General features: G+C 43.9%; 1 protein-coding gene across 1 annotated transcript in view; it reads left to right on the plus strand.

The window, feature by feature from the left end:
- LOC134673432 (kinesin-like protein Klp98A) overlaps positions 1–16,638 on the plus strand; it is a 49,697-nt gene that overhangs the window by 21,536 nt on the left and 11,523 nt on the right. The window contains exons 13-20 of the mRNA XM_063531417.1: positions 3,666–3,840; positions 4,301–4,457; positions 4,715–4,888; positions 7,963–8,073; positions 11,050–11,178; positions 14,846–15,014; positions 15,439–15,577; positions 16,158–16,368. Coding sequence (XP_063387487.1) covers positions 3,666–3,840; positions 4,301–4,457; positions 4,715–4,888; positions 7,963–8,073; positions 11,050–11,178; positions 14,846–15,014; positions 15,439–15,577; positions 16,158–16,368 — 1,265 coding nt within the window. The remainder of the gene's footprint in view (positions 1–3,665; positions 3,841–4,300; positions 4,458–4,714; positions 4,889–7,962; positions 8,074–11,049; positions 11,179–14,845; positions 15,015–15,438; positions 15,578–16,157; positions 16,369–16,638) is intronic.

Raw genomic sequence — 16,638 nt, forward strand, 5'->3', positions numbered from 1 at the left:
TCCGGAGCCGGAGTACTGCCGCTACACTGCAGGATCACATTACACGAGGGTGTGGCGACGTTGCACCCCGCGCCGTCTGCGCACTGCTGGCTCAACACTGTGCTGCTAGACAAGGCGGCTAAACTTAGCCAGGGTGAGTTGAATACTCCCCGACACCAGACATAGTCCTCTCCGGAGCCGGAGTACTGCCGCTACACTGCAGGATCACATTACACGAGGGTGTGGCGACGTTGCACCCCGCGCCGTCTGCGCACTGCTGGCTCAACACTGTGCTGCTAGACAAGGCGGCTAAACTTAGCCAGGGTGAGTTGAATACTCCCCGACACCAGACATAGTCCTCTCCGGAGCCGGAGTACTGCCGCTACACTGCAGGATCACATTACACGAGGGTGTGGCGACGTTACACCCCGCGCCGTCTGCGCACTGCTGGCTCAACACTGTGCTGCTAGACAAGGCGGCTAAACTTAGCCAGGGTGAGTTGAATACTCCCCGACACCAGACATAGTCCTCTCCGGAGCCGGAGTACTGCCGCTACACTGCAGGATCACATTACACGAGGGTGTGGCGACGTTACACCCCGCGCCGTCTGCGCACTGCTGGCTCAACACTGTGCTGCTAGACAAGGCGGCTAAACTTAGCCAGGGTGAGTTGAATACTCCCCGACACCAGACATAGTCCTCTCCGGAGCCGGAGTACTGCCGCTACACTGCAGGATCACATTACACGAGGGTGTGGCGACGTTACACCCCGCGCCGTCTGCGCACTGCTGGCTCAACACTGTGCTGCTAGACAAGGCGGCTAAACTTAGCCAGGGTGAGTTGAATACTCCCCGACACCAGACATAGTCCTCTCCGGAGCCGGAGTACTGCCGCTACACTGCAGGATCACATTACACGAGGGTGTGGCGACGTTACACCCCGCGCCGTCTGCGCACTGCTGGCTCAACACTGTGCTGCTAGACAAGGCGGCTAAACTTAGCCAGGGTGAGTTGAATACTCCCCGACACCAGACATAGTCCTCTCCGGAGCCGGAGTACTGCCGCTACACTGCAGGATCACATTACACGAGGGTGTGGCGACGTTACACCCCGCGCCGTCTGCGCACTGCTGGCTCAACACTGTGCTGCTAGACAAGGCGGCTAAACTTAGCCAGGGTGAGTTGAATACTCCCCGACACCAGACATAGTCCTCTCCGGAGCCGGAGTACTGCCGCTACACTGCAGGATCACATTACACGAGGGTGTGGCGACGTTACACACCGCGCCGTCTGCGCACTGCTGGCTCAACACTGTGCTGCTAGACAAGGCGGCTAAACTTAGCCAGGGTGAGTTGAATACTCCCCGACACCAGACATAGTCCTCTCCGGAGCCGGAGTACTGCCGCTACACTGCAGGATCACATTACACGAGGGTGTGGCGACGTTACACCCCGCGCCGTCTGCGCACTGCTCTCTCAACACTGTGCTGCTAGACAAGGCGGCTAAACTTAGCCAGGGTGAGTTGAATACTCCCCGACACCAGACATAGTCCTCTCCGGAGCCGGAGTACTGCCGCTACACTGCAGGATCACATTACACAGGGTGTGGCGACGTTACACCCCGCGCCGTCTGCGCACTGCTGGCTCAACACTGTGCTGCTAGACAAGGCGGCTAAACTTAGCCAGGGTGAGTTGAATACTCCCCGACACCAGACATAGTCCTCTCCGGAGCCGGAGTACTGCCGCTACACTGCAGGATCACATTACACGAGGGTGTGGCGACGTTACACACCGCGCCGTCTGCGCACTGCTGGCTCAACACTGTGCTGCTAGACAAGGCGGCTAAACTTAGCCAGGGTGAGTTGAATACTCCCCGACACCAGACATAGTCCTCTCCGGAGCCGGAGTACTGCCGCTACACTGCAGGATCACATTACACGAGGGTGTGGCGACGTTACACCCCGCGCCGTCTGCGCACTGCTGGCTCAACACTGTGCTGCTAGACAAGGCGGCTAAACTTAGCCAGGGTGAGTTGAATACTCCCCGACACCAGACATAGTCCTCTCCGGAGCCGGAGTACTGCCGCTACACTGCAGGATCACATTACACGAGGGTGTGGCGACGTTACACCCCGCGCCGTCTGCGCACTGCTGGCTCAACACTGTGCTGCTAGACAAGGCGGCTAAACTTAGCCAGGGTGAGTTGAATACTCCCCGACACCAGACATAGTCCTCTCCGGAGCCGGAGTACTGCCGCTACACTGCAGGATCACATTACACGAGGGTGTGGCGACGTTACACCCCGCGCCGTCTGCGCACTGCTGGCTCAACACTGTGCTGCTAGACAAGGCGGCTAAACTTAGCCAGGGTGAGTTGAATACTCCCCGACACCAGACATAGTCCTCTCCGGAGCCGGAGTACTGCCGCTACACTGCAGGATCACATTACACGAGGGTGTGGCGACGTTACACCCCGCGCCGTCTGCGCACTGCTGGCTCAACACTGTGCTGCTAGACAAGGCGGCTAAACTTAGCCAGGGTGAGTTGAATACTCCCCGACACCAGACATAGTCCTCTCCGGAGCCGGAGTACTGCCGCTACACTGCAGGATCACATTACACGAGGGTGTGGCGACGTTACACACCGCGCCGTCTGCGCACTGCTGGCTCAACACTGTGCTGCTAGACAAGGCGGCTAAACTTAGCCAGGGTGAGTTGAATACTCCCCGACACCAGACATAGTCCTCTCCGGAGCCGGAGTACTGCCGCTACACTGCAGGATCACATTACACGAGGGTGTGGCGACGTTGCATCCCGCGCCGTCTGCGCACTGCTGGCTCAAGTTTAGCCGCCTTGTCTAGCAGCACACTGCTAGACAAGGCGGCTAAACTTAGCCAGGGTACGTGCTTATACAGGGCGGCCCATTTAGATCACTCAGTATGGGAATATCTGAAACTATAATACATACGACGATCTGTTCTTAGGAACCTTGTAGTCGATTTTAGTAACATAAAAACCTGCAAACATACATTTAAATTTTTTTTGTAAAATATATTGCAAAAATTTTGGTAGTCATTTCGAGAACTGACTATAATTTTTGTAAAAGATTCATCACAGCGCCTTATTAATTCTGTCTACGTCTGGTACGTGAATATTAGGGGCTGATTTAGACGGCGCGCGAGCTCGCATGCGATTTTAGTTACATTGCGGACTGTTGGTTACGCCCACTTTAACCGACCGATCAGAAACCGCAATGTAATGAAACTCGCATCGCCTAAATGAGCCGTAACACGAACTATTCACGCCCGTGTAGACGCGCACGTGCGTGTGCGCGTTGTATTATACACATTTCCATCCATTCACATTCTTAATCTTTCTTTCTCTTTCGCTTACATTATTTACGCCCCCTAGGAGTGAGTACTTGAGTAGGCTTGGTGGTGCAAGGGAGAGTCGAAGGCAAAAGATCTCGTGGCCGCTCCCCAACACGATGGACAGACCTCATTAAGTCCACCACAGGAAATACAGTCAACAGTTGCTCCCACTCCACCAAAAACAGAGCCACATGGCGACGGATCGCAAGAGCTGCGGTGGCGGATAAATCGACCGTGACATGACCACGACCACTCTGTCAAGAGTGCACGACTAACAAGAAGAGAGGAGTGAAACTTACTAATTTTCTTATTTTGTATCCAGGTTGCATCCTACTCCTCGGCCGGACTAACATGTTCCGATACAACGACCCCGCAGAAGCAGCGAAACTGAGACAGGAAGGAAACGCTTCTGTCATGAACTTGTCTCGGTTATCTCTGCTCTCCTGGTCCACCACCGACTTGGCTGCTAGCACTGAGAACCTAAACACTACCCTATCGTAAGTGCATTAAGGTTTAGTTTCCAATGTAAACTGAGACAAGAAGGAAACGCTTCTGTCATGAACTTGTCTCGGTTGTCTCTGCTCTCCTGGTCCACCACCGACTTGGCTGCTAGCACTGAGAACCTAAACACTACCCTATCGTAAGTAAATAAGGTTTATTTTCTAATAATCTGAGACAAGAAGGAAATCTATCTGTCATGAACCCCTCCCGTCTGTCTCTGCTCTCCTGGTCCACTACCGACTTGGCTGCTAGCACTGAGAACCTAAACACTACCCTATCGTAAGTGCAGTAAGGTTTATTAGTTTCCAGTGTAAACTCAACGCTTCTATCCACCGACTTGACTGCTAACACTGTCAACCTAAACACTACCCTATTGCAAGTGCAGTAAGGCCTAGTTTTCAATGTATCTTGGTAAAATTTACCCGACGACTAATGGTTAATTATCTTGCCTGGCAGGGATTTGGAAGGCGAAATCCGCTGCGAGAGGATAGAAGCTCAACGCGCGGAGTTAGAGCGAGAGAGGCAACAGTTTATTCTGCAGCAAGAGGAACGGCAACGACGCTGGCATAGAGAGAGGGAAGAGTTGCTCCAAGCGCAAAAGAAGTTGGATGAGGTATGCTATTGACATGACAAAATTTATGACAGGTATGGGTGTGCAAGTACAATAAGGTCCTTTCCATCTGAAATTCCAACAGAAATTCAGATAAAAAGGTCGTTATTGCACATGAAGCATAAGGAGCTTTCTCTGATGGAAAGCCACGTATTTAAATTAAGAGATTTTTTTTGTTGATTGTAGGTTTTATTTTTGCTTTAAAGTTTGCTTAGAACCCCACGAAAATGCATTAAATATGAACAAATATATACCTACAGGAGCGAGAAGCGATGGAGCGCGAATACGCAGCGGCATGCCGACGGCTATCCGGCGATTGGCGCGCGTTAGAAAGAGGCTGGACGCACCGACGCCGAGCATTACGGTCTCGACGACGAGAGCTCACTGCGAGATCCGAGCGGTTACGAGCGCTGGCTGACACACATACAAGAGCGGTTAGTGTTTAGGACTGTCTAGTGTGGAGATAGAGAGTGAGTGGGAAGGCAAATGAGTAGAGAGAGAGGTTGCACGCAACGATTCCGAGCATTGCGGTCTCGATGACGAGAACTTACAGGAATATCCGAGCGGTTACGAGAACTGGCTGACACATACACGGGCGGTTAGTATGTAGTGTAAAGTTAAAACTCAATTAGACCAAGAGACTCCGACATTCTCGACCCTCTGGTCCCCTGGGCCTCTGGTGGGCCTCTGCCCATGGCCAGGCATCCGCGGTGCCAATGTTTGAAGCTGGTTATGTCAAAACAAAAGAGAAGCTTGGTCAAATAACTATAGTATTTTTCACATATCTCGGATACGGTAACATCTCATCTCATCACACTTTATAACTTAAAAAAAAATGCAAAATATATGTTGAGATGACAGCCATCACATCACCGTACCCAAGCTATGTAAAAATGTAATAGTGATAGTAATGGTAAATATAGTTAGTAATATTAATTACAAAGCGGAAAATTCCAAGGTAAGTGAAATCAGCGTCAAGCATGTATTAGTTAAAAATGCCGTATTATCTGTGTGTTCAGCGTGTAGTAGACTGCAACTACTGTTTTACGCAAGGGTACTGTAGAATCTATAAGCGTGGATATTTAAATATTTGCTGTTTTTTTTTAACCATTCGTGTGGCTTTCCAAAACCACTGATGTTACTGTATTACCAAATGAAGAACAAATTTCATCCTCTCATCATTAATGAGTAATTTAAGTTAATGAAATACGCAAGCGAAATAAATTTGAAACTTGCATGAAATCGCTGATGCGATACAAACCTGTCGTAAAACAGTAAATAGCCCGTCAACGAAGTGTTTTAAGAGCATAAATTGCTGTAAGGAAATACTTTCACGGACTTTTTCCTATTTCATGCATGAGTTATTCCATTTTTGTATGATAACCGTGCGCACAGTCCGGTTATTCAGGCCCATGTATTTATTATTCAAAGTCGGCAATTAATACTCGTAAATATTGAAATAAATTAAAAGTAGGAAAACTCACTGAGTCGACCGAGACTCGAACACGCGAGTCTTAGATACTAGCCCGCATGGCCGGTCAAACTGAGCTACCCGTTGTCGGCGAATATTTTCACCATATTCTTCATATGTGCCATTTTTTCCTCCATTTCTAAGCATTGTGGTGCCTTTTGGGGTCGTCCACTTATCATGTGATCGTTTAGATGGTGGTGGGGGTAATATCCGGTATCCGGCCAAACAACTATCCGTTGCATCTCTAGGATTTACCCAATAAAAGCATCATAATTATCACGGGTTGCGTTAAAATCACCAAATATCACCAAGGGGGAGGGGGGCTCAAAAATAGGCCAAATATGATCACATGATTTCTGGACGACCCCTTTGTAGACTTTTCAGCTTAATTAATTGAATAAATATTGGTCAATGAACTGCATCCAAGCGAAAAGTGAGCATAATCAGTATCGAAACTCGATATTGCAATTATTGGCGGTTTCCCGCGTCGTTGCATCAGCGCATGCGATCGATGTGTCAGTTGCAATCAATCCTGCGCCGGTACCAATGTTTCTCGAATGTCGAATTGTACGCCTGATACTATAACTGGGCCATTTATTTATCTTCTGTAAATTGGATCGAATAGCATTTCATGGCTTGTACTTGCCTAAACAACCGCATGTTATTTCTTCTTTATGGGCCATTTTTCAAATTTGGGAATTTTTATGTTATTTCTACTCAGTATCATGAGCTCTTTTGATCCTAATAGGGGAAAAAAGTGTCCCAAAATGTCTATACAATTTTCGATCTTTCCATTCCGTGATCGCCATACAAAGTCACATGTGTTACTTATAGGTAACACTGACTGTAACAGAGGGCAGATGTGACTTAAGTCGTTACATTTTTACATTGCCGACTCTTGGCGTCTTTCTTATAAGGTCCGTCCATGTACAGAACTCTAAAAAAACCGGACAAGTGCGAGTCGGACTCGCCCACCGAGGGTTTTTATTTTTTAGTATTTGTTGTTATAGTGGAAACAGAAATACATCAGCCTGGTGACAGACGGACGGATAGCGGAGTCTTAGTAATGGAGTCCCGTTTTACCCTTCGGGTACGGAACCCTAAAAATTGTATCCTCCTATCGGTATAGAGTATCACTATAAATTATTCACTTTCGAGAGCCAGTGGTATCGCCGATCGACTTAACACGGACAATGAGATGATTGTTTTTATACATATTATTCTCACTATTTCGCGCCCGCCGCGCCATTCGGCCGCATTTAATTACAGACTCTTACATGATTTTGTAGTGTTATTTATTACTTTTTATATCGCTTTTGTAGATTTAGGTGTTGCCTAAATAGAAATTGTGCATTTTATTTTTTGTTTCTGTGTGGAATTCCGAATTGTTTTGTGGTTGTGAGTGATGTGTATAGGTATGTGATTGCATATTCAAATGAGGCTGGAGGATTCTTTTCTTAATGTTATGGTAATTATCATAGATTATTAATGAACTGCTTTTTTGAAATAACTAAATAAAAACAATTTCTCATCATATCATATCATAGTTCAAAAATCAAACCACTTCTTTTAAACGAAATAAAAATAGTGAAATATTTTAGTTTATTAGTGACTAAATCAAATATTAGTCAAATAAAACCATTTAATCGTATTATATCGCTTATAATAAGGTAAAAATACATCCCGACGCTTCAAGTCGACCACAGGTAAGTATTTCAAAATAACATGATAGTTCAGTAGGTGTTTATGTTCATTACATTTAAAATGATTTATTACGTGAATAATCACCGTGATAACCGAAGACAATAATGAAAATATAAATGTTTCTCTTGTCCACACTTTTTCAATGACAGAAAATTAATTTAAGATTTAAAACTTTTTTACTTTATTTACTTTACTTTATTTTAATCAAAATTAAGCATAAATAATGACAAATTCATATCCGCAACTTTTGATTTAAAAATTGTCGTATGAAGCTATATATTGACCACGGAACGATTCGGAACAACCACGTTTTTACATTATAATTTGCATTAGGCCGACACGGAGGACTCGCATGTGGCGGATCTTCGAGCGCGCGTTGAGGAGAAACGCGCGGAGCTTGAACGAGTGCTCCGGGTGGAACTTGCGGCACAGGGCATCACTGAGGTAGGTTATAAAGGAATTTGCTAGGGATATACTCGTACATACAGGCGACCTGGCCAAACTGACAATCACTTGCGCTTCGCCATTGAGTCGCTTTGTGTCTCTACCACTTTTCCATAAAAAAAAAATGAAAAATTATTTATTTAGGTAAAGGTTTCGTTTTAACAATACAGTTAATGGAGTCTCCTAGTAAGTATAATATACCTGTGACAGGAGACCCCGCTCTTCCCAGCTAACATTTTTGTTCTAACAAGCTATTCGTTATACAGTTATACAGAATCCGTTTATTATGACTTCGCTTACACTGACCAACCGCTTACTATGACATAATTACTCTGCGAAGTTTGGTTTTCATATAAAATTCTTTGTGACAAATTCTTATAAGATGACTTCGCTTATAGTGACAAATCGCTTACTATGACCTAAAAATCCTATTTCCATGAAATTATGTCCGGTTATACTGACACATTCGCTGGTTTTCGTGGCCGTCACCACGTCTTTCCCTGCGAGGACGTTTGGTGTGTTCGTGGCGGGTAAGGTATTTTAGTTTTGATTCTCAGTGACAAGTTGATATTTGTTACAAGTTTAATAAAACTCATTTCTCACAAAGGAATTTGAGATTAATTTGGAAAACATAACAAAAATAAGAAGTTGTACAATTATGTTTTATATGACATCCGCTTAGTATGACGTGTTTGTCACTTCCCTTCGATGTCATTATAAGCGGATTCGTCTGTACATTTAAAATTTAATTTAGTTTAGTGTATTAGTTCCATATTAGTGTGACAGTTGCGTTTCGTTCGCTACGGAGCGTTAGCGATTGGCATGATGTCTACGGGGCCTGATACGCTTATGCGTCTGTCAGATTAGCTAATGTGTCTGGCGAACAAATCTGTGAATGAATGACAGACAAACAGATGTATAATAATACGCCTAACCTCCGCCATTCATTGTCAAATCTGTGCGCCAGACTCATCAGTCAGATATGTGTTCGTATACAGTACCGGTCAAAAGTTTAAGTTCACTCTGTAAATTCGGTTAAATGAAGCTATAACACAATGTACTAATAAAAGTATTTAATAATCTTTTATTACATAATAAATTAAAGGTAATTCTCTAATTTAAAACCACAATTAAATAAAAAAGATCAGTTTTTGCCAACTTTAGACTCTTCAAAATATCCGCCTTTTGCTTTCAATGCTGCCATACACACTTTCGGCATTCGCGTAATTAGTTTTTGCAGTGTTGATGTCGAAATTTTATTCCAACAAATGTATAGGTATTCCCAAAGCTGTTCTTTATTAGTTGGCCGCATTTTTCTCACACTCCTGTCCAATTCATCCCATAACAACTCAATCGGATTGAGGTCGGGCGATTGAGGAGGCCAATCCATATATTTTAATTCTTTTTGGTTCTCTTTGGATGAAATGTAGTTTTTGCACAACTTCGACGTATGCTTGGGATCGTTGTCTTGTTGGAAAACAAAACCTCTGCCTACAATCCGTTTTCCAGCTGGAAAAGCGTGACGTTGCAAAATGTTATGATACATTTTCTTATCCATTATGCCATTGACTCTCACGAGATCACCAACTTTATCACCCGCAAAGCATCCCCAGACCATAACTGATCCTCCACCGTGCTTCACTGTTGGCATCACGCATTGCTTTATCATTCGTTCGCCTACTTGTCGTCGAACATATTGACGACGTCTCCCTCCAAAAATTTCAAACTTCGATTCGTCAGAAAATAAAACTTTAGACCACTGTTCAGACGTCCAGTTTTTGTGTTTCTGGGCCCATTTCAACCTCTTAACTTTATTCTGACTACGTAACAAGGGTTTTTTGGCAGCAATACGACCTTTTAGACCATAGTTTCGCAGACGCCGTTGCACTGTCGAAACCGATACTCGCTGTTCTCGGGTGGCGTTGAGTTCTTCGCAAATTTCTGGAGCAGTTAGAGTACGTTGGCGTTTGCTCTGCACGCAAATAAATTGGTCTTCGCTTTTAGACGTGACTTTTGGCCTACCTGATCGAGATCGACTGCAATTAAGACCGGTTTTTTGTTTTCGTTTCAAAGTACTCACGACAGCGGTTTGAGAAACCTTCATTTTTTCAGCGATTTTCCGCGTCGTGTAGCCCTCATTTGACAGAGTTACAATAACAGCACGAGTTTCGACACTAAAATCGGCTTTGCGACCCATTTTGAATGATTTCTAACTTCACGAAATCTCATAGGAAATACGGAACAAAAATATTAAATGGATCAAATTTTCCGAATAACATAAAACGATTCCTCCAAGAGGTATTTTTATTGTTATTTGGTAGTCGTGGAAACAATTAAACGTTTGAAATTCAAAACATATTCTATATTTGAACATAATTAAATATGATAACCTTATTTCGCAGAGTGAACTTAAACTTTTGACCGGTACTGTATGCCTAGCTATTCTTGATTAAATTCGGTGCAGCTCTTATTTCTGCAGCCAAATAACACTAATAACCTGCTCTACACCAGGTTTGTTGGGAATTTTGGGAACTTTCCGATGTTGATTTTGTATGAGTAGGTATTCATTCTTATAAGCTTTTTTTAACTTGGAATGTTCGTATGTAACTATGAACCTACCCATATGTAGTAAATTGTCCACCGCTTGTTGATGTCCGTTATGGGCCCTATTGCATGTGTCGTAGTTGTGTATAGTACGGAAACGCATTACCTTAGTAGATTATTTTATTTATACTGACACTTTTTCTGTTTATTTTTCATAAAAGTTATATAATTTGACAGAATTTATCTTCTATAATGAAATAATAAGTTTGCAAACTATGCGTCTCATAACAAATTTCCAATATGGAATGTATATCTGAACACTTTACACACATATAAGAAAAGCTTCAAATAAGTATTTCTATTTCACTTATACCTGAATATATAAGCGCGGTAGCAAGTACATATCTGACTTATTTTCTAATGAACCAACAGAGCCAGACTCCAAGTCCGTCAAGCCCGATGTCACCCAACTCTGAGACGTCCACCGAGAGCCTGATGCACTTGCTGCAACAGTGTGAGCCCACCACTGCCGCCACCATTCACGACACCGTCGACAGACATGTAAGTTTAGTACAGGTTTAGGTTGGCTTACCAACGGAGCCAAACTCCAAGTCCGTCAAGCCCGATGTCACCAAACTCTGAAACGTCCACCGAGAGCCTGATGCACTTGCTGCAACAGTGCGAGCCCACCACCGCCGCCACCATTCGCGACACCGTCGACAGACATGTAAGTTTAGTATAGGTTTAGGTTGCCTTACCAACGGAGCCAAACTCCAAGTCCGTCAAGCCCGATGTCACCCAACTCTGAGACGTCCACCGAGAGCCTGATGCACTTGCTGCAACAGTGTGAGCCCACCACTGCCGCCACCATTCACGACACCGTCGACAGACATGTAAGTTTAGTACAGGTTTAGGTTGCCTTACCAACGGAGCCAAACTCCAAGTCCGTCAAGCCCGATGTCACCAAACTCTGAAACGTCCACCGAGAGCCTGATGCACTTGCTGCAACAGTGCGAGCCCACCACCGCCGCCACCATTCGCGACACCGTCGACAGACATGTAAGTTTAGTATAGGTTTAGGTTGCCTTACCAACGGAGCCAAACTCCAAGTCCGTCAAGCCCGATGTTACCCAACTCTGAAACGTCCACCGAGAGCCTGATGCACTTGCTGCAACAGTGCGAGCCCACCACCGCCGCCACCGTTCGCGACACCGTCGACAGACATGTAAGTCTCCGTAGTAACCTACACTGGTGAGGCCAGACGACAAGTTAAAAAAAACTCTGGACACTTCTGTATAATATGTAATCGGAGACATTTGCGATACCAGTAACATCGTAAAGGTGAGATATAGTCGTTCGATTTGTAGCTGGCCCCTACGGCTAATCTTTTGTCTATTATTAAGTAAACCTGCATAAAAAATGGTTCGGTCATTTTAACCGGTTATTGAATTACAACTCCTATGGAAATTGCAATAAGATTCAAAATGAACAAAATGAAGAATAATTTGCCATTTCTGTTCTATGGTGGTAGTAGCGCCGCGCCCTATTTAAATTCACCAAACATGTCTAGTTATAACCTCAAGCGGCCACACGGAAACAACTACAAGGAGATACAACAACAACATACAAGAGGAGGTATACAAGGAAAACTGACAATCGAATTTGAATCAATGGTCTTCTTCTTTCTCGCGTTATCCCGGCATTTTGCCACGGCTCACATAGGAGCCTGGGGTCCGCTTGACAACTAATCCCATGATTTGACGTAGGCACTAGTTTTTACGAAAGCGACTGCCATCTGACCTTCCAACCCAGAGGGAAAACTAGGCCTTATTGGGATTAGTCCGGTTTCCTCACTCGATGTTTTCCTTCACCGAAAAGCGACTAGTAAATATCAAATGATATTTCGTACATAAGTTCCGAAAAACTCATTGGTACGAGCCGGGGTTTGAACCCGCGACCTCCGGATTGCAAGTCGCACGCTCTTTTTTTTTTTTTTATTATGCATGGGTTTACTCATGGCCACAGACTAGCCGAGGCGTAGACGTGGCCTACGATGGAGCGAGCTCGCCCAGAAGGTGCCTGTTCACTCTTGATTTGAAGGTTGCCGGGTTATAAGAGCACGGAAATATAGACGCCGGCAAGGAATTCCATTCCTTGGCAGTGCGCATAAGGAAAGTAGAAGCAAAGCGCTTAGTGCGAATTGGCGGAATATCTACCAAGTAAGGATGGAAACCGGCCGTGCGTCTAAAAGTCCGATGGTAGAATGGGGACGGTGGAATGAGCTCGTGTAGCTCTTGGGCACACTCCCCGAAGTGCAACCTGTAGAATACCGACAGGCTGGCGACTTTCCGCCGATGGGCCAAAGTCTGAAGCTTAGCCGTTAGCTTCTTGTCGCCAATCATCCTCCTGGCTCTGCGCTCCACTGAGTCCAAAGCGGCGAGTTGGTATTTAGCTGAGCCATCCCACAGGTGGCTGCAATACTCCATACACGACCGGACTTGAGCTTTGTAAAGTGTTAGAAGCTGTCCAGGTGTGAAGTATCGCTTCACCTTATTTAGGACGCCCAGCTTTCTGGCCGCAGTTTGTGCTTTAGACTCAATGAAGCTGCCGAAGCCGAGGCCGTTAGGCCACCAGCGCTTCAATCAATCATAGAATCAATTTGAATCAATGGTATTAGAAAATATTTGCTTTGTTTAAAATCGAACGAAACAAAACTTCCATTTAATTAAGATTTAAATTTCATTGTAGGCAATTTGTGCTTGTATTAGGACATTGAACCCCAAGAGGATAAGCACACATAATACACTAAACAATATCAACACTGTATTGAACGAGCGTTTGTTGCGCGCGGCAATTGTCAACGAGTTATGTTATAAATGTTATAATCTGCGTGACATAATACATCGCCTTGTTTGTGCTCTTAATCAGCCGAGACAATGTCCTTTTATCATTAAAAATAACTGGCTATTGCTTCTTTGTAGCGGGTGAAAGTTCTATAATCGGAGCTTAGAATGTTGTTAATTATCTTTTTATGTTTGAAACGAATTGCAACAAAACAGTGAGAGTATAATATTTTTCTCAAAAATGGACGTCAAAGTCGACTTTGCCGTGTAAAAAATAGGTCGCGAAGCGCGGAGTTTATGGTCAGTCAAAAATTAAAAAGTTAAAAACATTGCAGTCTCGATTTTAGGACTGCAATGTTGCATACAAATTCCATTATTTGTCGAGTTCCAAACTTTTTAAAAGTTGAAATGGCCATATCAAATGAAGGCACAGGCCCATTAAACAGCCAAACAGATGATTAGTACCGCGACTATTTAGCTGTCTCAAATAGGTTGGCGTATTTTCGGCAGAAAAATACACTTCTATTTTTTTATTAAAAAAAATAAAAAGGCGGCAAGGGCTTTGTTCTGTGAAAATATATACGTAAGAATGTTGCTTTTGTAAAATATTTATATGATATTTATATTTCTTGCACCATTTTTGAGAAAAGCACTATATATGACTCGGCTGGAAGTCTACTTGCTGGCTTCGGATTCAATTAAACGGACTCCCAAGGTCGTCCGTTTAAAACGAATCCTCAGCCTGCAAGTAGCTACTTCCGAGCCTCGACAATAATGTACTATTATCTTTTGACGATTTCTCACAAAGTTATGATAAGTTAACAGTCCGTTCGTTGTTATTTTGCATCGATTACGTTACGCATTGTGGTGTGGATGAACTTGTAAATAATCAGCCCTAAAGTTTGGTTATGTGTTATGTATGATGAACGCGGATTGAAGCCGTTATCGACATGATAATGACACCGATTGATTGAAAAAGATATCCTGTAATTTTCACGTCGGTCACGCTTCATCATACGATCTAAGATCTAACAGATGTTTAGAAAAACGATCACAACAATAAAAATATTATAGTTTCTTCCTCCTTCCCTTAGTCTCAGTTCTATCTGTGGTCTATTTTATAAAGCTACAAGTTACAATTTACAAGCGGAAGTCCCGTTCTAACACATAGGGTTAGAAAGAGATTTCCACTTGTAAATTGTAACTTGTAGCTTTATAAAATAGGTCTCTGGGGTCGGGCCTCCTTGTACGGTGGCGCCAGGACGCTCTATCCTGGATTGTCCTAGGGGTCCGTTTCGGGGTTTCACCTCCCTCTTGATTTTGGGCCACCATGTGTCGGTGTGTATTAAAATATAGTTTCTCAAATAATTAAAATTATTCAACAGAAAAAAGAGCTACTAGAATTGGAGGGTGAACTCCAAAGCCGGGTGGCTTCCGTAGCATCACACCGTGTCAAGATAGAGAGACTACAGGCTGAACTAGCGCTCTTAGGGACTCAAGACTTGGGGCTCAGACACGCGCTGGCTTCGGACCTCAGCCCTACGGACAGAAGAGGTAATATTTAGATTTAGAGAGGCAAGTTGCATACAACGTCGATTGCTTTATACTTATAGCATTATTTTTGTAATTTTTTTTATGATTGCGTAGTTGCGTACTTTATGACTTTTTGTCATGTTATTTTACAAAAAACAACAATGAAAGTAAAAAAATAAATTTAGTTTATAAACCCTATATTATAAACCCTTTATGATGCCTTCAAAATAATAATGGCCAACATTAAGATAAAATGTTATTTATTCTCTCTATTTAGTTTTTGCTGTATCTTTTATTTGACTGTACATAATTAGACATTAAAACAGACGTGTGATTCTATTATGAAACTCACTTCGTTCGTTTCATAAACGTACACTCGAGTTTTAATGCCTTTCATTATGCAGCAGTCACATAAACTACTATTTCACACCTCTTTTGTTTGTAGAAGGCGACAACGAGCTGTCCCCTGGCGAAGGTGTGAAGAGAAGTAAATCAGAATTGGTGTTACGTCACACGCCGCGAGAGGAGGCCCTAGAGCCACTGTCTGCAGACGAGAGGGAAGTGTTCAGAAACAAGCGGCTCAGGTGAGTTAGTGCACTCAACACATGTATCATTATAATATCAGCCTTTTATCACCCACTGCTAAGAATAGGCCTCTCTTCGAGAACGCCACTTATCTCGGTCCTGAGCCCATAACGGGTAATTGCGCTAGTTTTCGTCCGGCTCTAGTTTCGTTTCGTCCACTTGACGAAATTTGAATATAAACCTTCATTGCTGCAGAAATTTGAACTTATTGCAATCTTTAACATCTAAACAATTTATCTATCTACATAAAAATTAGGTTTAGCAAGTAGCAAATTAAAAATGAAATGTATTATTTGCTAATCCGTCAAGTGGACGGAAACGACGCAATTACCCTATAACTTACAATAACTACGTGTGCAGTCTGTGTGTAAGAAAGAAATATGTAGGTAATTATGTTTGTACTAGCTATATTTTCGTACATACTATCCAAAGTTCAATATTTACGATCTTAATTTTGAATTTTTATTTTCGTCAAACATAAAGGTTACATTTCAGAACAATTAGGAACTCGTTCTTCCATTGTTAATATTTCCATACTCCAGGTGTCCGTCTTAACTAAAAATACCTCTATTGTTCCAGCTTAAGCCTCAGTCTGGACCCTCTAGCATCCCTCAACTCCCTCCCCACAGACGAAACATTCCACACGGCGACATCGTCCCCACCCCCCTCTATAACCACCCCCACAACGGAAGAGGTGTCCGCGCTGCCCAGCGAGCCCACGCCCAACTTCCGGCTCGGACCCGTGCCAGACGACAGTGACGACATGTCCAGCACCGAGGACTACCATAAGGTGACACCCTCTCTCTCTACCTAATAAATTAATGATAACTTTTCTTTCCATACTATTACTTAGAATTTGAAGTGATTGGCTTATGGCCTACGTCAGAAGTGACCAAATTACGGCCTTGCGAGACTGCCAAACTGGTTCGCGAGATGAGCCAAATTATATACAATCAGCCTCGCAGAAAGGAAGTGAACGCCTGACTTCTTGGCCATGAAGTTTTGACAGAGGTTTTATTTACGTGTTTACAGTGAAATCAATCTTGTTTCTGTGTCGATT

Source organism: Cydia fagiglandana, chromosome 18, assembly GCF_963556715.1.
Source record: "Cydia fagiglandana chromosome 18, ilCydFagi1.1, whole genome shotgun sequence".
NCBI lineage: Eukaryota > Metazoa > Arthropoda > Insecta > Lepidoptera > Tortricidae > Cydia > Cydia fagiglandana.